The sequence below is a fragment of the Aptenodytes forsteri genome, unplaced genomic scaffold (assembly GCF_000699145.1).
Source record: "Aptenodytes forsteri isolate BGI_AS27 unplaced genomic scaffold, ASM69914v1 Scaffold184, whole genome shotgun sequence".
Taxonomy (NCBI): domain Eukaryota; kingdom Metazoa; phylum Chordata; class Aves; order Sphenisciformes; family Spheniscidae; genus Aptenodytes; species Aptenodytes forsteri.
Window position 1 is genome coordinate 3,536,333 of NW_008796078.1, and position 21,589 is coordinate 3,557,921.

A 21,589-nucleotide genomic window follows, 5' to 3' on the forward strand; every position below is an offset into this window, starting at 1 on the left:
CCTGGCAACATTCCAGGTCAGGTTGGATGGGGCTCTGAGCAACCTGATCTAGTGGAAGATGTTCCTGCCCACGGCAGGGGGGTTGGGCTAGATGGCCTTTAGAGGTCCCTTCCAACCCAAACTAGTCTATGATTCTAGTCTCTTTGCTCAAGTGACAAAAGTATATTCTGAAAACATTAAAGTTCCTAATCCAAAAGGTGAAACATGCACACTGAAATAGTGTCTTGAGTATAGAGACAGGGAGGTTTCTGTGTATGAAAAAATAAACCAAAACATTACGTTTGATTAAAAAGTTTACAGAAGGTGCCTCTCAACTCCTCTTCTGTAAGACATGAAAACGTATTTGGGGCATTATGTAACTTTTGAGTACTTTATAACCTTTGTATTATTTTGATGTGCTTTATGGATGATTTCTCCATGCAAACATAAGTATATATGTACACGTGCACATGCAAAAGAATTTAATGTAGAGTTATGTCAGTTCACTCTAACAGACTCAGTAGCTTAAGGATTTGAGTCGTAAAAGATCAAGGCTTGCAGCAGGAACCAGTTTACCTGATGTTGCTGTTAGTAAAAAAAAAAAAAGGACTTAGAGCAGGTTAGAATGATGAAATTCAAATTAAACTGCATAAAGAGCATATAGCTTCTGGAGGGGTTCACAGGGGGATCACTAGAGGCTTCAGTCTTTCCTAGTGCTCCTGGGTAGCCACTGGAAATATGCAGTCCATTCTCCCACGGTGTGAACAGGTTCTTCTTTCATGTAATCACAACCTGATCTCCAAAGAATAAAAGAATTTTGATGGGGGTTTATCCTGTTGTAACAAAACCTCTGCCTCTTTGAGATCGCTGTACTCTTCAATACTGCATTTCTGGAAAGCATTTGAACAGTGAATAGGTATTGGTGGGTACCCAGTAAGTGAAATGGCAAGCTCTCCCTCACCTTTCTGATACATACTCCTCTTCTGTCTTCCCTGCCAAGAAGACTTGAAAAATATGTTGATCTACTGCAAGTACCAGACAGACTCTTATGTACAGTATCTCATCCAGAGAGGATGAAATGAGCTTTCTTTTGGAACACTTCAAGGGAAATAGTACCAATACCTTCATTTTAAACTAAAAGGGAGTTGTCTCTGTAAGTAGAATTAGACTCTGTATGTAATTATCTTGCTCTCAGAAAATCTGCCTTATTCACTAAAGAAAGGTTGTTTGGATAAGAAAAAACATCTGGAAGAGCTCAAAAACCAAGCTGACTTGTACCAGGGTGTACTTCAATTCTGAAGAGTTCCCAATAGAAATCTTTGAAATGAAGAAGCTTTGATGCCAATTTGGTCATTTGTATGGAAAATGTAGCTAAATAATTGCCTCTTAGATGTGATTTGCAAGCACTGCAAGCAGCGTTCTTAATTCTGAGCTTGCATTTCATCTTTTTAAATGTTATCAGTTTGTTTGTGTATAAGCGGACAGAAATACCTGCAGCTAGTCTGATTTGATTGGATATGACAAGTACAGACATTCCCACCTGATTTGAGCTAAGCTACATTTTCATACATCCCTGAGGGCAATCTCCATAACAGTACTCACTAAAATCTATTCTAGCTTAGCAGACTGCAACTGAAGGCTGCCTATTCAAATACATTGCATAAAAAAACCAGAGCCAATTAGATTACTTATAGCTAGAAAGACCTTTAGCCACGTATGAACTAGAAGCTAAGTAGAATTTTAATGTGGAGCTGATATTGGAAAAAGGGAGATGAAATATTAAAAAATGAAAAAAACATAGTGATGAGGATTACCTCCTGAAAACATTCTGTTCCACGTCTCCATTTTCATACTGAAATTCCAGCTATAACAAGCATTACAGAAATTCCATAGTATTTTTCCCCCTAATTTAAGCACAACACTGGTCTGTACAGTAAGGCTCATGGAGAAAAAAGAAAGGAAGTTTTATTAAGCGAGGACACCGTCATTTTATGTGGGATTTCCTCTATTCTGGGAAAGAAGCTCTTTTAAAATTCCTGCTAATAGCAAGTTTGGTTAGTTTCCCAGTGCTCACATCTCCTGTTCCAGATGGTCAGTGACGTGAAACTCTAATTATCATCAACAAAATAAGCTGGGACTAAACCCTTCCTCAAAGGTAGAAAGAGCAGATGGACAACCATAATTTCATTATTATAGAAATAATAGATGGAAAGGATTTCTCATCCACCTTTTAAAATCAGGCACTAACTTGTTGCACAGTTAACTCCTTGCTGTATTAATTTATAAGTTACTCTGTTTGATTGATTGAATGGCTGCTTGGTACATAAGCCTTTCTAACAATATTGGGAATAGTAGCCAAATTCATCTGTCTAAGGGGAACCAGTAAGTGAAATGTTTGGGCTGAGCTTCCATCCAGCATTTTGCTTTCTTCCAGGTCTTCAGCTAATTCTATTTTATTCCCCTCCACAGTGTTACAGTCATCCCTCCGCAGGAATGTTTGTGGGAATAAAATCACAAACAGTATTTATCTGGACTGAGGCTATGGCTGACTCCAGAGATCCAGTTAGTCATTTGTCCAGAACTGTAGCTCACAGGCATTGAAATCCCTAAATCTTTGTCAAGGATTCAAGGTCATGCAAGTCAGTACCACGGAGCAACTCTTCCTATGCCTGTTGTGGTCCAGTGCTGGTCTCACTTTGATCTGCGAGTTCTAGGTCAGGTTTTGCAAAGGCAACCACCCATCTAAGCCTACCACTGCTCAAACTGAGCTCCTGGAAGCCTCAGTTCCTCCAGTTCTGCCAAATTAATTTACATAAAGACAGCTACAAAGAAAGGGTCTGGGGGCAACTCCCTGTGTTTCTGGCAGAATCTCATTCCTTTTCTGAATTCAGATTCATTACCTGATTGCAATGCACCACTCTTTAGAACTGGCTGTCCTAATTCCTATACTTCTCACAGTTTCTTTACAGTTCAGGAGCACATTTTGATGTACTACTTAAGGATTTCAAACATAGACATTCCTAACAAAACAACATAAAACTGCAAAATTGTACCAGAGAAAAATAATCAGGTTTTCCTCTGCATCCCTGTGAGAAAACAAGAGTCCGAGCTACAGGTTTATGCATCACTGTCATGATCTGTATTTACAAGGTATGCCGTATCTTGGTTTCTCACCATGTCTTGTCTTTTCTCACTCTTGCTTCTTTTGTCTAGCCATGTCTTCACAGTCTCTATTTGTTGCTTTCATCAGTTCAATTTCTTACTTTCTCTTTCATCCCCATTTCACCATCTCTTCCCACCCTTAGAAATCTATATGCCACCTATTTTCTATAAGCAGGAAAATGTTGCATGTGTTAATCCTTTTTACCTTTTTGTCATCTGTCTGATAGCACAGGTGTATCGTATTTCCCTCTTTTCTTCCCTGGCTGGAAGCGTGTCTCTGTGCATACTTTCTACAATAGTTGGCAAGATACACTTTTGAAAAAGAAATACCTAGGCTGAACAGTTTTCCGTGTAGGTACACTAAAGCTATTAATTGTGTGTGCATAAGGGCCTACTTATGAATAGAATTTTTTTTTTACACTTTCATTTACATACTGAGATGCCTAGGATGTGTGAATAACATCTTGACTGCACTCAGATACATGTTGGAAATAAATAGAACTTAAATGAGTTTCTTTTTCACTCCAGTGGCTGAAATAGTATAGTAAAAGACACTAAGAAATTGCATGGATACGTGGTTAAAAAAAAGCCTAAAAATACAAGGGCAATAGAGAAACAAACATTCTTTTTTTCATGTGATGACTCAATACTGAAGCAATCATATTTTTTGCTATTTGCTAACAATGCCTAATAAATCTCAGCAGGGGGTATGGGATACAGGCTGACAGACTTCACTGTATTCTTAGACTGAATGAACTCCCAGTTACCTACAGATGAGGAGGAAACTGAAACAAAGACAAAGTATTGGCTGATAGGAAAGTCTTTGTATCACTACACACGATACAAAAAGTTTTGCGATATTACATATGGAAGCCCACGACGTCACTTTTAAAGGCCACCTTTTGACTATAAATACTGTTTAAGGGAAAAATATGATATGAGAACATTCAGCTGTCTTTCCTTTGCAAAATTTGTTATTCAGGGGGTTCAGGAATCAAACTGTTGCAAAATCTGTACAGAATAATTCTCCAGAAATGGAAGGGCAAAGGGTCCAAATTAGAGACGGTTCATGACGAAAGAAGAAAGCTTAAAATAATCGTAAAGGGAGCCTCACATCTACTGAGATATGCATCAAGGAGACACCCATCGTAGCTTTCAAAGCCGGTATTATTTCCTGCAAATCCCAGCTCCCAGCTTCATTATTCAACAGCACAGTTACAATATCTTTCATGTCCTTTATAGAACTGCTGATTTTAATTTAAAATAAACACGGAATCATAATTAGAAATTGTGAAAAGTAGGAAAGTAACACTTGCAGATAATGGATAGTTACCTCATCAGGCCAATGACCAAGTTAAATGAAACAAACTGAGTATTTGTACCTATATTTGGTGTTTGTCAAATGTCTGTTTCTTCAGTCTCTGATTACATTTTACTCCTGTGTAAACTACCTTCAAGTTCAATGACATAATAACAGAATTAAAACCACATAAGTAATAGAAATACAGGTAAACAAATAACTAAAACCAGAAAGGTTTAAAGGTTCTTATTAATTTTCTATTTGAGATCCATTTGCTCAAAAGAGGTTCTTCTATTTTGAAGAGATCTGAACTGAACTAAAATTAGTAATATCATGCCTGTACCTATCAGTAAGAATCACCAGTGTGACAGAAGGAATTCTCTTGACTTCCTAAGGCAATTATAGGGATCACTGCCTGAGAAATGTCAACCTTAGAGGGTGCTCAGCACAAACTGAACTGAACTCTGGCTTTTGAGTTATTTCCTCTGGAAATGGATACTGTTTTTCAATAAATTTGTCTCAGTTACCTTTGCTGTGTTATTTTAGAAAGCCCCATATGAGCTTCCAGGAGAACTTCTGCCAAGAAAGAATGGTTTGAGCATGATATTAATTTGTATAAGGTACTACTAGACTAGAATGAAAGTATTTTTTGAGCAGAGAAGAGGTGTGCTATGACGTGTTGGTTCATGTCCACCCTGGAAATATTTAAGAGGAGCCATGAAACTACTTTTACAAGGGATTTCCTCACTGGGCATAGCACAGCCGACCATCACCTTTATCAATTTGCTCTGCCCCTTTTCCCCTCAATACTATGCCCTGGTATCACAAACACATTGAATAATTAAAGTTCCTCCTTTATACTTTATCCTACTGTAGCGGATAAGCTCTGTTTACCCTAAAGAAGGAAAGACAAAAGCAAGATGAAATGGGCAGTCTCCAAACTATTTGTCATAAATTTCAAGCCTTTTAAACTATTAAGAAGGGGTCTGGATTCTATGGACAGTTAATTTATCAAGCACAGACATGGTGTTATATGCGGTAGCTACATCATGAAAAATGGACTTGAAATATATCTATTGTTAGAGAAAAATTATGTTCCAAGAACTTTGGAAAATGAAATTTCTTCATCATGGTAAACTGCTTGGTAAATCTTTGAACCAATCCATAGAAGCTTATTATGTAGAAGGGGGTTGCAGTACCCTTCTACCAACACAGATTTTTGGGGGGCAAAAAAAAAGAAAAAAGAAAAAGAAAAAAAAAGGAATGTTACCTATTTGTTCCAGACCATCTTATCTGGCCAATAGAGGCTCACTGAATTCCTGAAACAATATTACATCTGTGAGCATCAGTGGAAATATGCATCTCGCCAACAAATACTGTTCTTATCAGCAAGGGGTCATACAATAACAGGATCTGTTACACCTCCAGTTCTTACCTAGTTCTAAGAATTTAGCCTTTCGGTGCTGGTCCTAGACTTTTGCAAAGGGAGCCTTACAGCCTGACTGTGTCAAAATCTGGGCCTTCCATTGCCTAATTTTTGCTAATAGGCATGAATGAACTTCGTGAATCTATACAACCGATAGATAGTTTACAAAAGAGGCAGGATATCCATTTCAAAACAATCCAGTATCTTTTGTTTACTTTCCTCTTCACCTTCTTCTGAACCTCCAAGGTTATCATCTCTTCCTTTACATACCAGGTACTTTACTTAAACATGGCAAGCCAAACTTCACAAGAAAACTATGCTTGCAGGATTACTTTCCTCTGCCCAGAAATATCTATACTTCTAAGCCTTCTAGGGCAATTAGCATGTTGAATGGGAGGTCTTCATTTCATATGTCTGCTAGTTTCTGTGTTGTTTGGCTTCACTGCCATGTGATCCTCAACCACGCTTTTTTGTCTCCAGGATTTCCACTTCATTCATGTATCAACCTGTTCTCAATTGCATGTTACAGAGCCAGTAAATCCATTCCTTGACACGTCACACATGTCACAATGTCACATGTCCTGCGTCCCCCGGCTGCCACTCACTTGTTTTGATTACTTGTGAAAGACACTGCCGTACGCTGATGTCCCTGCTGCCCATGTGACTTCCACACTATCACCTCTTCTAGGAAGGGGACGAAACCCATCGGGCCCACTGAGCAATGGTACAGAGCCAGCAGAGAAATTGTCATGTCTTTCGCATAATGATGATACAAACACTTCTGACATTGACTACAATGGAAACATCTCTCATGTAACGTTCTCTTAGATAATTTGTTAGCAGGGAACACATATCAGTATTCATTACTGCTTTCCACATCCTGCACTCACGGAGCACTCAGCATGAGAAAGATTAAATAGCTCTGCTAAATATACTGTCTCAATGCTAATGACCTGTTCATCTACTTTTCAGTCACATCTCAAGCTATTCAATGCTTTTTCTACAACTTCTTCCACACTTTCTTCATCAAATTTCTCTGCAAATGTGCAAAAACTATGCTAAGTCCAAACCTACAGCATGCGGATGTTTTCTTCAACACGTGATATATCGTGTGAAGACAGAACAATGAAAAAGAAATGAAAGTGAAGTAAGAGGTTAATCTTATTTGCTCAAAGATATCCATAAGTTATTAATTTTCAGACAGATTCTACAGTCTTCATCACACACAACTCCAACTGAAGTTACTGGGATGTTTCTCAATTTTGATCTTTAGAATATGGTCCGCAGCTAGTAAGTGCCTAAGTACACAGACGGTCCATTGTATTAGTCTGTAAAGTACTATCTACAAACCTAAGCAATGGTAAACATTCCTGGGTCTGAAATCTATGAATGAATTAGATCACCTTGAATGTTGCGTCCTGAATGCCTACGCATATCTGAAGTTGAACAAACCACTGCTTTATGATGTTGAGGGAACTGGATGGCAGAAGGTTAAATGTACAGCTAAGAGAACAGCTTTATGTGTGCTGGAACATTTGTAAGCTAAATTTTGTTGTTAATATTTTTCAAAAAAGCTGAAGAAGTTGAAAACCCAGGAGTTAGAGGGTACAAACAGTGGTAAAAAAAGCTATAATCTGGAATCTTTTATGAAAATATTCACTACATCATAGACCAACCCCCGAGAAAGCAGAAGAAGTCATTCTGTGCTGTGTATATTATGATACAGTGCTACAAGAAACATAATCATAAATGGTATTCTTTCATTCTGGAAGCTACAGCATAAACTCAGGTAAACTTCGTGGTAATAAATACAATGTATCAAGAACTGAGAATGATTTCTTTCTTAAAAATTGTAATAAAAATATGATTGGAAAGATCTTTTCATAAAAGGTTGTCATAATCGGTTGTTTAAAATTAAATTCCAAAGAGTGAAACAATCTCTAATCATAAAGACCATAAGCATATTTAAACACACTTAGAAGAAGCTTAAATATCTTATTTTTCCCACATGTTTTATTTGTTTGTTTTAATGTTAGCACATATAAAGTACTTCAACAGATAAAGCTTATGCTGTGAATAGACATGGAAAGCGGACACGGGTGCCAAGTCAATTTCCCGGAAAACAAAGTACTTAGGAAATATCTGTGGCATAATTAGTCATATAGGTTTTTCTGGGTAAAAGCAGACATGTTTAGTCATTTAGTAAGTATTGTCTTGTAGGGCTCTGTTAATATTTTTCTTAAATATCTTGAATCCTTGATATAAAACAGGCTCAAAACCGACTCATTTTGACTATTTAAATCCTCGTTTTCTTCCAAAATGTTTATTTTCTGTGACAATTCTCACAGACTTTTTATTAAAAGGAGACTTTTGTCCTAATAATGAGAAGTTGTAAGCAACTCTGCAAGTTACCTATATAGGAGAAAATCCTTGCTACATCTACAGTACCCTTGCTTACAGAGGCCCTCGTGTGTATGAGCTCTCCCAGATGCACAACAGCTTGTCAGCATTTCTGCAGCCACTACTGTCAATTTGATTCACAGTGATCCCTCCTGCATGGATTATCTTAAAATAGCACAGTAGAAATGAAATCTTGCAATTATCACAAACAACCAGGTATTTGGTATGGCAAGATGGCCTACAGGAGAGCTGCTAATTTGGCCTGGAGAACTCGTGTGCTTGATCAGTATTTTCTGAGTGCAGTTGGCCACAGTGTCTGTACATACTGTTGCAGCAGCTCATGCAACTTATTAAATCCATATGAAAAATGTAGGGGTAGCTGATCCTGCTGCTGTCCTTCTTAAACTAAAGGATAAACAGCACAGGAAAAATAGAGGTTGGCGGGAGAAGCTGAAGGAAAAGAGAGATATCAATATAAAGCCTTGTTGGCAGACAGCTCTACGACCTTCACCTTGCCAAATTGCCACAGCTGACCATAAGGGCCTTCCCTCTTTTCTCTTCCTCCCTTTCCTGCAGTGAGTCACTCCTGCAGACATTAACTTGGTTATTTTGTTAGCTGGTGAAAGACACCGTGTATTCTCTTTATTCTATTTTCTGTTTACCATTACGTGGTGTACAAAATGACTTATTATTGCTTTTCCAGATTTGTAAAGATTATTCTCACACCTTTTTAAATAGTTCCCTATTACTGTAATTATGAACATGTTGTGTTTGCACCATCCTGAAAAGCAGTGTGTTACAGAGAAAAAAACCTAGCTTTTGTCACTCTTTTGTAGTGACAGAAAAATAATATTCTTCATTTAAACTCGGTTTGGTTTAGTGGGGTGTTAATGCACTGAAGCTGACATTATTAACAGTGTAACTTTACTTAAAAGGCTACAGAAATAAAGATCATGTTAGGTTGCAGGAACATTGTATTTGTGCAGAAGCTGATTATTTAATCCAGAAATTAATGAAATGTGAAACTGATGATGTCATATATTCTCTTCAGTCTCTACAAATGACTAAATATATTCGAGAAATCAAGGTATCAGTCACACTGAATATATAGAAAACTACACTAGTTTTCCAGTGACAAGAGATTCTACAGTAAAAGAGAGTTGTAATCTCCCATGTACAGCAAAGAAAACACGAGAAGGAGATAGCCAGCATTTGCATCAGGCATCCTTCCTATCGATTTCTGTATCCATGTGCAGGCTGAGGGTCACAACCTAGACTTGAGTACTGGGAAGAGTAGAGGTTAGAAACTCATGAATCAGGTACTATCTGATAGTACTTTTCTATCTAGATTTGCTTTGCAGTTGAGTTGCACCTTTGAAGAGATCCATGTGCTTTGACGTCACAGCGACTGAAAACTACAGACACTTAAAATATTTTGGGTCTCCTGGAGTTGCTTGTAGCCTAACTGTTCCACAGTCTATAGGAACCTTGTACTAACAGATGAAGAGTCTAAATGAGCTATAAATGTCTAGGCCTTCATTAAACAAAGCCAAGTGAGAGAGAAAAAAAAAATCTCAGTCTTTCTGTCACCTACATGCTTCTTTCCAATTCTAATAGCTTCTTTAATGCTTTTCTATCTGTTCTCTCTGCTGAGGTTTCTATTCTTTGCTTCGTTTTCCTTTTGCGCATTTTATTCTCGGATGTACTAGATGTTCTGCTAAGTGACACATTCCAACCACAGTCACTGAATGTGACAGCCGTGCTGTATCTAATCATGAAATGCTATGTTCAGACACTTGACAGCATTTGAAAATATTACTCTTGCTCTAAAAACAATGTGAGGAGTTTAGTGTAGGTGAATGTAACTAGACTGATAATTGACTGAGAATGATAAATTAAATAGGAATACTATTTTTTTTGTATTGTGAAACAATTTTGTTTGGTTTTTTTTGCAATTCAACTATTATAGGTTTCTCCATGGGGTTTCAGACAAAATATAAAGGCTATTTTTTAACGACTGTAAACTCTGTAAAAGTCTTTTTGTGAACGATAGGATAAATCCTCGTTCAAGGGAACTGTATTTTAAGGAGAAAGGTGGCACTGAATTGGGGCTTACTGTGAAGCATCTTCAAGCATCCTGGAAAACTGAATTTGATTTTGCAGAGTTCTGTTACTTTTAAGATTATCTGAGAGGATTATTTGTATTTCTAGCAAAGCTCCAGGAAGCTTATAATACATGTAGAGTGGAGTTAACTTGAGATCCTGTTAATCATGTACTTAGCATCTGTGTTTTTAGGACAGCACATACTTGTGTGATTTTGGCCCATCATTTGTGATCTGTTTGAGGATTCCTGAGAATAAAAAGGCTATATATAAATTTAAGATAATATTAGCAGCTGAAGCTCTGTCAGATTCAATAGGCGGAAGTAGATAAACTGAGCTACTGTGTACCACTTTGTGGTTTTAATCTTGGAAAATAGATTGCAAAAAATAAAGAGAACCTGTCTCCAATGTTATAGTTGCCCTGTGTCCTAGGTGCTCATTCAGCGTTATTTTTTCAAGATATCTTTAGATGAGAAAAGAAATCATATTAAATTAAATTTACCCATTTTACAGAATATACTGCTTTCTAGGTTGAAGATAATGAACTAAAATTGCATTCTGGGTACACAGTTACCATTAACAATATTGGAATTCTGGTGTTTAACAAACGAAGAACAACTCCAGAACTACATCTCTGTAATGAAATCTTCAAATGTTATATCTATACTGGCACAGACTATATCAGTGAGAATTGTATCAGCAATCAAAGCTTGTAGTTATCTCACCAAGTAAAGAATGGAGGTGGGTGTACTTACTATGTCAGCACGATAGCCACAGCATCATTTAGGACACTCTCTCCAAACAGGAACGTGTACAAATCTGTATCCACATGCAGCTCATGGAAAATAGCCAGGACTGTCACTGTATGGAGACAAAGCAAAGTGAGTTTGTTATTTTCATATTCCTCTGGCAGTTCAAGAAATAAAGCAATGTTAGAATATGGGTTTTGAGAAGTCCTGTCCTATTTACTACCTAAGTGGATAACAATAAGTTAAAAAGGATCAGCTGAAGTATAGAAGATCCTTAAATCCAGCAAGTCTGTGAGTTTTGGTGCTTCAGCCGAGTTAGGAAAAAACTTTCCTTCTCACACAGAGAACCATGCATAAATGAAAATGTCACAGCATATTTTACTGTGCATAAAGGACTTTGATCTTGTGACCAAGGAGAAATAAGGGTGCTGAAAAGAGTTGGCTTTTGCCATAGACTTTGTGTGTGATGAGAGTAGCAGTTTACCTATTTTAAGAAGGATATAATGCTTATCTGCACGTTCACTGAGGAACGTGCATAATAACCCTATACCCTGTCCCACCAGCAGCACAATCACTTTCACCTCAAGTGTAGCATATCTGTAGTCATGAAGCCCTCTCATCCAGATCAGGATATCTGATACTTGTAACCCATTTTAAAGTTCCTTCAGCATATCATTAATTTAAGTCCCTTCCTTCTCCCTGAGTTATATGCTATATTTGATTTTTAGCTTACCAGTACAATAGAAAAAAATAGTGTATTGAATTTAAATTGAAGTTGGGCAAATCATTTAGATAAACATCCTCAAGGGCATTTAGACACTTGGCTCATATTCAGGTAGTTAAGTCCTATAGATATTAAAGGATGCCTTAGTTGTTTTATACCTCAGTTTCCTTACCTGTAAACAGGGGATCACAATCCTTCCCAAGATCTACCTAGCACTTCATAATCTCCAAAGGAAGAAGGCTATCTGTTCTGTGTTGATATTATTGTTCTCTCTTTGCATGGATGAAGCAGAGCTTTCTCTTTTCAAACAGAATTTAATGTAAAGGCCCCCAGTTATTTGTATGGTTAAAAATTACACAGTAACTCACTGCTTCACTGGTGCTCGTTCTAGTACATAATTGTGCAATTGACTCAATCCTCACAGCCCAGGAATCCCAAAGATTAGGAGTGCCTCTGGGATGCCGTGTTAACATCTGACATTTCAGGAATGAAAATTATATACTTTTACGTTGAGATGACTGCTGATAATTCACACAAAAACATGAACAGGTGATTATGCTTTGTCTTAATAACATTTCTTGGAACTTTGAAATCATTACTGATAACGTAATGGTTTCTTAAAATATCTGTGTAATCTAAAAATCAGTTTATAAACCCAAAATAGATTCTCAGTTCTCCTGTGAGATTTTATGACAAAGTGATCTCTGTTGATGTGTTAACTTCGAAGAATTTTGGAAGTGTTATTCTACAGAAGACAATTTAGGAGATGTGTGTAACTGAACATTTGCTGATATAGCTATATTTAAATTAGCTAGTTATATTTAACCATCCTGGTAACCTCACCCATCTACTCCCAGTGCAGTTATAATTTAAACTAGGAAAAGAGTTCTTTCCCCAGAAGAGCTCAAAGGTGCAGGAAGGAGTTTTATTGGCCAAAGATATTTTCTTGGTTCACCAATATCTATATTAAGGTTTTCGCTTGATTAGCAACACTGCCTTAACGTGCTAAATGTGGACCTAATTTAGCCTCCCATTCTTTGATATCATTGGCATAACAACAGACTTGTTTTCTTAAAACTATTTGCCACTTCCAGCTTTTGCTTATTAGCTAATTAGTTTGGGCTCACATTAATAGTCCCTGCAATAATGATAGAAGGAAAAGAAAATAGTAATCAAAGTCCAATGTACTGTTGGTATGTATGTGTAGCAGGCCAAGCCAATTAGACAGATGCCTACACATTCCTCTCCTTCCTCTTGCCTCCTAAGAAAACAACAGCTTTCTCTTCTTGCTTTCTCTCCCATCTCTACCCCCAAAATCTGACTTAAAACCTTTTCAAATGAAAGCAAAATAATGAAGAAAGCAACACAGCAATGCATCAATTGCCTCTTCTGAGAGAGACTCCCCAGTTCACCCAGTTCTCACAAAGTATCTTCCATTTCAAATGTTTCTCCCATTCCCAGTGGAGATTATTGGATCTTCTTTACAGCATTGCCTGTCCCTGACTGAAGAATTCTGGTCTCTGTAGGAAGAGAGACCTTGCTCTGTCCCTATGTTTGTCTGGCCCGAGACACAGCAAGCTTCAGCCATACCACTGCTGACAGATATTTATCTGATCTGTTTTTAAAGAACCGAAGTGATGCTGGTTCCACAAATCCCAAGGGAGATTAACCTGCTCTTCAGTATTCATACAATTTGTATGTGCAGTTATTCCTGAATGTCTAACCTGAATCTCCCCTCCTGCTCTTCAAGTCTGTAATTTCCATTCCTAGCCTAATGAGACATGAATAATTTGTCACGTTTATTCCCTTTTTCGTTCCAGCAACATTTTGCCTATTCCAAGACTCATTTCAGACATCTCCTCCCTAAACTGACTCACTTCTTTCAATCTTCTTCTTTCAGTAATGTTTTCTAGCCCTCTAATTGCTTCTAATCAGTCCATATCTTTCTTGAAATACAGTGCCCAAAATCAGATCCAAGTACTGTAGTTGACACTTGCTGTCAAGAAACAGAGTGAAAAGATGCTGTAGAACATGTATTAATAAATCCTGTTTTCCTTTTTTTGCTATGTACTGGTACTGATGACTCATTTTCAGGTTGTAAAGTTGAAATCCTTTTCAGCAGTGAATGCTCATTTCTTATCTTCTATCTATGAAGTTGATTATTTCTAAGTGTAGCATTTATCTTGTTGATTTTAAATCATTGCAAGAATCATATTGAGTTCTAATCGTGTCCTTCAAAGTGTTTGCAATCTCCTCTCAGCACAGTATTATACATTAAAGAAGCATCCTCTATTGCATTAGCCAACTCATCAATGAAAATGTTAAATAGTATCTGCATAAGAACAGAGAACTGCATAATCTTTAGCACATCCACCCCATTTAAGAGTTCAATAAAACGTTTTCACCTTATTTTGCCAATCACTGTCTAGTCATTTCCTCAAGATCACATTTGCCTTCATTAATTACGAGAATCTATGGATATAGTTCAGAATGGGCATATTAAAGGGGATGCGATACTCTGCTATGGAAGCAAGTTAATTTAAATTACTCTCTGGATAGAATAATACTCTATGAATAGTCATCATTGCCCAAAGTAGTCACATCATGTTTTGTCAATGACGGATGACTTTAAAACTTAAGAGAATTGATTTAAAAAAATCAGTATTTGCTATCATATGCAACAGTAACATATCTAATCTGTGAGAACTTTGATATCTAAGTAAAGATCATAGATACTACATTGCAGTAAGTATGGCCTCCCTGGCTTTCTGAAGGCACTTTTGAGGAACAGTAAGTAGGGCTTGTTTTTTGTGCGGTAACTACTCAAAGACTTGTGTAATTCATTAGCTACAATATGTATTATAAAAATACCAAAGTACTTTTCATTAAAGTACACAGCATTTCACCTCTTATTTCCACCTACGCATACGAGGCCAGAGATAGAGATAGGTAAAGAACTAGATGGCTAGAAGGGCAGGTAATTGGGAGACAGCAAACAAACATCTTTTGTAGCAGTAGAAAAGTGACACAAATAGAAAAAAAAAATGTATCGGAGCTTCTGACTCAGAAAGGGCTGTGAACGTCATTAAAAAATTCAGTGATGGGAAGCCTGAAATAATGAAGCAGCTAAGATTTTCTCAGTATTTGTGCCAACAGCAATCTGATTCACTTCTTTGACTTCATGGACTGAGGTAATATCTGTTAGATGCTAAGCCTAGCATGATTTGGGTTGTACCCAAGTCAGAGTAAGTGTCTGTGGAACTGGTTTGTGACAGATATCTTTTCACATATGTAGAAACAAATTGGCTCGTTATTAATTCCTGTAAAAATTATGGCTAACTGAAATATCAGCAAACTACAACAATCCCTAAGCTAACTGTATCCAGTACTTCTTTGCTGTTGTGTTTGAAAAGAGTAAGGAAGCTCAGAAAATAAATGAGACCATTATATAAAGTACTGGTATTATTGTACCTCAGTCTTCTTACTAGAACTATTAATATCTTTCATAGCTCATGGGCCTAAATTCTTTTAGGAGGGCAGTATCAAATGGGAAGAAAATAAGATGAGAGAAATCTCACTTATGTTTCCTATCCATTTTTCTCTAAAAATAACAATTCCAATTTTAATTATAGTCTCCTTTTCCTACTTATCAGTCACGCTACTCACAGAGTAGTTCAGTGGTGAATAAGAATAAAGCATAAAAATATTTTAATTAAAAACACATTTATAAACAGTCTTATAAAACCAGTTGTATTACCTTGCTTCCTAATGCAAAATCCTTTGATTTTATGAGAAACAGAAACTGCTCTTTCTGATAAATATCCAATTTTATCAATAACAGCAGCAGTGCAACTCACATCTTCAGTTCAGCTGTAACCATAGTAACTTCAAATAGAGAAGAGCCTTGTGATTATCAATATGACCAAAGGTAAGGGAGTTCATATAGCTCAGAAATAGCTGTGCTTCAGCAAACCTCGTGAAGGTAAATCTGTTTTCTATGCTTGAAATGTCAGAAGTTAAAAAAACCCGAAGTGCTAAAGATACATGAAATGTCTTTGGATTGGAAGGTTATTGCACAGAATGTGTTAATAACAACAGCTAAGACAAACTGCCAAAGTTTGTCCTTTTCAGCTATTTATTTGTGGCTAAGGCAGAGGTCAAATCTTTTCATTCATGTGCCAGCTTTGTTCTGTCATTCACCTTATTCCATTACAACCACTGGTACCCTGAAGCAGCTTATTGCTGGGGCTTATTGCCGTGTCTGCTTTTTGACTGCAGAGGACAGTTGTTGTCAGAATATCCTTATCCGTGCTCACACGTGAGGCAGTTTCATTTTGCAGGTCTCTAATGCTCAGGGACCGAGAGCCGGGGGCTCCACTTCCCACACCAGCACCTTTTCCACAGTCTCTTTGCTGCTCTTGATGAATGATGTGTTCCTCCCAGAACAGAGGGAGGAACTGCTCCATCTCCTTTGAAGGGATCACACCAAAAAACTTCCAGAGTCAGGTTATATTAGAAATCAAAACACGATGCTAACACAAGGGAAACCCTTTCAACAGCGAAGCGGTGAAATCTGTGCTGTGTTAAGCAGATGAAATAATAAGAAGAGATGATTTCCCCAACTACATGATAAATGATACCTATTGATCAGAATAAAGGAAAATATAAATACTGGTCTGATGTTTTAAATCAAAGACTAATGAAGGGAGAATTTGGGAATTTTAAAATTCTGTTTCTTGGAAATAAAACCTCTCACCTGAAGTCTCGAAATGAGAAAATTTTTCTGCTGAAAATGATAAATTATCGGAAGGAGATATTTCCTGTAAAATGAATGATTCACTTGAAAGTAACCTTGCTTCGTCCCTAAAGTTTCCACCTTTTCTTTCTAAAGTCGTGAGAGTTTTTTGAGGCATCCCTAAGTATCACAGATGTTTAGGGATCACAGTCTATAATGCAAGACACAGTCCCAAGTATATCCAGTCATAAATTCAATTCTTAATCTTAGTTCAAGTGCTAGTTTTCTATAGAAGGGAACCCATAGCATATAAGAGCAATTCTTCTGAACTAATTTTATGCAAAAATCTCTGTATTGAAGATCTTCAAATACCCTTCAAAACTAAAACCTACAGAGTGCTATGACATTATTTCCTTCTTCCTAACAATATTAGCAACTTTTAGCTGGCATACATTTGTTTACTGCCCTGGTAGTACAATTCTTCATTTAACATGTAAACATCTACCAGTCATCTTTACTATTACAAATAAGGAACTCAATCAAAACGACTTCTGTCAAGTCAACAGATCAGTTTTTAACATCTTTTGAGACTTAATTGCTTTCCGCAGCCAAGGGAAATTAAATCTCTTTTTGAAATGAGCTTATAATCCTACGCAGTGAAGAATTAAATGAAAAATCAGGTAGCAAATCTGACAGGAATTTATTATTTCATCTTAGGACAGTAATTTATTATTCTATCCTACTTCTATAACACTAACAACATTTTACCAGAGATTTCTTTTTTTTTTAAAGCTAGATATCACATATAAAATCATTAGACTGATTATTTTATGCCCTAGTATGTATCAGTCCTCCAGGGGACCATATTTTAACTGATTTTGGAATCCCAATGAGCTCTTTACATGGCTTGAGATATAATTCACCAGCAAATCCTACAACACAATGAAATATTTTCAGCAATGTCTACCATTTAATTAAGCATATATTCATTCAAAATTCTCTTAAGTCTTTGAGCGACTGAAATTTACAGATAAGATTAGTAAAAACATGAAACAGCTTAGAATATTGTGAATAGATAACAGAGGGAGCAAGACAACATGAAAAAAAATTCTTGGACAGGCACAGACACTATATAAGCAGAAGAGTAATTAACAACAGTATTAATCAATGATAGTTTGTCACACTAGAAGTAGTTTTCTCTGCTGCAGTGTTAGTTTTTTAAGCCTATTTAAAACTCTGGGAAAAGTAATCCTTGTCACTTCTTATTCCTTCCAGCGCAAGAGGAGCTTCTCTTTTTTTTCTCATGATTGTTCCAGATTAATCAGTGGTGATTTCATACTATTATAATCAAAATCAGTGCATTTGTCTTATATATTTCTCCTCATAAGTCAACACGTTCATTTGTGAAACTAAATAGTATTGGACTGGAAAATGGGAAAAGAAACTAAGCCAACTGCAAAACTCTATTCATAGCACAATCAAGAAATGGACTTGGAAGCTGTAAGCAACCTTTTATTCAATAAGCAATTTGTTTTCCAAGGTTTTCTTTGTGCTTTCAGTTTCTGTGTTTTTCTCTTGCTCTGAGGATGGGCTCCAATCATGTGCTGAATCTTATTTAAAGTAGTTGGGTGATTAGTGGCAGCATATTGGGTGCTTGGATTGATTTGAGAATAACAATTTGATGCAGCTTTTACAGCGATCTTGCAACAACCAGTTTTGTGGAAATAAATTGTTTTACACCATATTTTTAAGCCATCAGAATGATAAATCACAAGCTCAAAGTCTTTTGTTAAATATTGAGGGTTCGTTTAAAGAATGGAACAAATTTGTAGAACAATGTTGCTTTTTGTCATTTCTTTTAATAGCCATGCATTTGAAAGATTTATTCATAAGTTTCTTAGAGAAGCTTCTCAGGGTAGTTAACATTAATGCAGCATGTCATGTGCATCACAAAATGCTTTCTGTTCCACTTCTTGTAACAGCTCAACTGAAAATTTTACAAAAATCCAGTGTACCCTTGCAGACTCTGTACTTTGTCTCTTTGTAGATAACATGAAAAAAATCCTTTTTTCACCTCCTCCTTCACTATTGTCCCACAGATGCAAAAAGCAGTACTTTCCTTTTAATATCAGAGTACTCTTATTAACGTTTTCAACGTAATAAAACCTGGACAAATCTATGAAACCTGGGCTAACTTTGAAGTTAGCCCTGTTTTGACTAGGAGGTTGGACTAGAAGACTTCCAGACGTCCCTTCAAATCTAAATGATTCTCTAATTCTGTGATTCCAAAATTCACTGAGTCTGTTTCCCAGACTTGGCTATTTACTGTAACTTTAGGCTTTAAATCTCACATCTGCAAATTCAAGTCAACCTGTTGGTATCTATCTTTTTAGAGCTGTATTTATCAAGATACACTGCATTCAAATTGTAAACTGATACCTTGTTAACAGTATTTATATGGCCAAATCTGAAAGCTACGTTCTCCGTAACTTCAAACTGGGTTAGATCACACGAGTGCAATGTCTAAATTATTAACTGTGAGGCTCCAGCGTTACAGCAGTTCTCATACCAGCAATGAACAGATAGGTGTCTTGAAGACTGGAGAACAACATTTTTCCAATCTCCCCAGCAACTTCTTTTATAAAGTATGTGACTTAAACATAGGTAAACCAGTTACTAAAACAAACAGAAGGGATTTCTGGAGCCAATTTGCCTTATGATTATCAGAATATCAGACATTTAACAGCTATGGGAATAAAAAATCAGGAACAGAGACGTTGAACATTTCTATGGCACATGCAGTTGTTATGTTCTTTTTTACTCTTCTGACTTTTCAAAAAGTAATTTATTTTAAACAGTTACCTGGATCTGTGGCAGACATCAGTGATCCAAAAAATAAACAGTCAGTGAAATGGAATTCCCATCCTTTTAACTGGCCGATGTGTACCATGGCCTTCACAAAACCATACATTATCAACCTGTCAGGGGAAAGATAAGACAGGCATTCAGACAGAGTATGTAACGCGCTTAGTTTACAGTATTAAGCAGGTTCTTCTCTTCAGCTTCATTTAAATAAACGTATCACGTGAATACTGAACATAAACTGCTATCATATAAAAATTCTATTTCCTATTTAACTGTTCAAGTATTTTATTGAAACGTCACAGACAATTCCAAAGCAAAGACTTTTCTGAATAATTGTTATCTGCCTGTAGCAGAGGACAATGCTTTTAGCTGTTTATTTTTCAAAAGGAAAGATAATGTAAGCTTAAGGAGACATTATTAAGACTAATTTGTCTAATGTAGAACATTTAAACAAAGGCAGTTCCACTATCAGCTCTGTTGCTTGCTCTAATATTTCTAAATGAATTGTTTATTCTATCAGCTTTTAAATGTTAGCTGGATTCAAAGTTCCAGATAAGGTCTCCAAATGAGACAGATATTTAAGAACTCACAATGACAGTGAGGCAACAAAGTCACACTTCAAAATTGCACTGCTAAATCCTCACAACATTTCACGGGAAATGTTATCATCGGTTTATATAACTAGGCAATGCTATCTGAGATGTGTATTCTAACAAGAATCTTGAAATATCTTGAAAAAAGGAATCCACTTGTTGTTAGAACCTGTAGCAGATTTTTAAATTTTTGTATGTTTCCAATCTAGTTAATAAAAACCCCATTGCCTTTTCCATAAATACAACACATAAATTGACAACTGTGCTCTTCTAACTACAGACTTTAAAAAAATCATTTGAACAGAGCTACATGCATTCACATACTTAGCTACATTTTGCCCTCGGCTATACTAGGATGTTTCTGAAGTCACGTAAGTACAGAAGATCTGAGCGGCAGATAAAGTGCTACTAAACAAACAGCCTGAGAGTTAATTACAAATTGTTTTCAGATACTTTACTAAGCTGTAAATTTTCTGAAGTACAGTTAACTTATTACATGAAGAGGGAAGCAAATAGGTCACCACAGAATTCCCCAATGGTCCTAAGTATTTGTGTATGTATTTACATAAGCTGCCTAGCAAACAGTTAGCCACCAATTGTTCTAAAAGAATTTATCCAGCTGTGGGTCTCCTTGATTGATGAACTCCCTTTCTCTCCATTCCCAGAGAACAACAATTCAAGACCCTGCAGTGCAGTTAGTCTTTTTATCCCCACCACAAGTATGTTTTCTTTAAGGGTTTGAGTTCTTCAAAGACTGACTGTGGTGCTGCTATCCTGATTTGCAATTGTCTCAAAAGTCAACAGTAATGGAAGTGAACATATGCGTGCCTTTTAGAAATAATTGCCCAACCCTGCTTGCAGTTTTGACCAGAGATACTCTTCTGACTCAGTTAAAAATATTTTAAAATAATAAATAAAATTAAATTTTGACTATCTGGCAGATTTGGACATGATAATTCTTTAAATACCCAGTGTAGACATCATCCTGGTCTTTAGCATTGTTTCTTATACATTACTCAATATTTTCAGTATGTCTCTGCTTACTGTCTGTACAAGGTTGCAGACAAACTGGACAAAATTGTATTCAGGAGTCTTTCATTGACATAGGAGGTCTAAGTTTGCCATAAAGTTTAGTACAGTAGAAGACTAACAGAACCTGGTCTTAGTTCACGTACCGTTCAATTCTTGGCTGCACTGCAAAGGGAAATAAAACTGAAGATCAGACTAAACAATGGTGCTGATTTAATCACTGAGATGTTAACCCTCATCCAGCAGAGAAAAGAGAACAGCAAACTCAGAATATTATGCTTTTTTTTTTTTTTTTTTTTAAATTCCTGAACTACTTAATACATTTTGGTAATGCTAAAATGGCAAAGGTCCAATTTTTGAAACATAAACCCAACTAAGTACAGACATACATTTAGATTATGTGTAAACAATGGTTGATTTAATCACTGAGATGTTAACCCTCATCCAGCAGAGAAAAGAGAACAGCAAACTCAGAGAATTATGCTTTTTTTTTTTTTTTTTTTTTAATTTCCTTAAACGTGCAG

At 36.5% G+C, this 21,589-nt stretch overlaps 1 protein-coding gene across 1 annotated transcript in view; it reads right to left on the reverse strand.

The window, feature by feature from the left end:
• SLC9A9 (solute carrier family 9 member A9) overlaps positions 1–21,589 on the reverse strand; it is a 239,639-nt gene that overhangs the window by 169,438 nt on the left and 48,612 nt on the right. Inside the window, exons 5-6 of the mRNA XM_009286711.1 lie at positions 19,441–19,556; positions 11,126–11,231 (exon numbers count right to left, since the gene is read on the reverse strand). Coding sequence (XP_009284986.1) covers positions 11,126–11,231; positions 19,441–19,556 — 222 coding nt within the window. The remainder of the gene's footprint in view (positions 1–11,125; positions 11,232–19,440; positions 19,557–21,589) is intronic.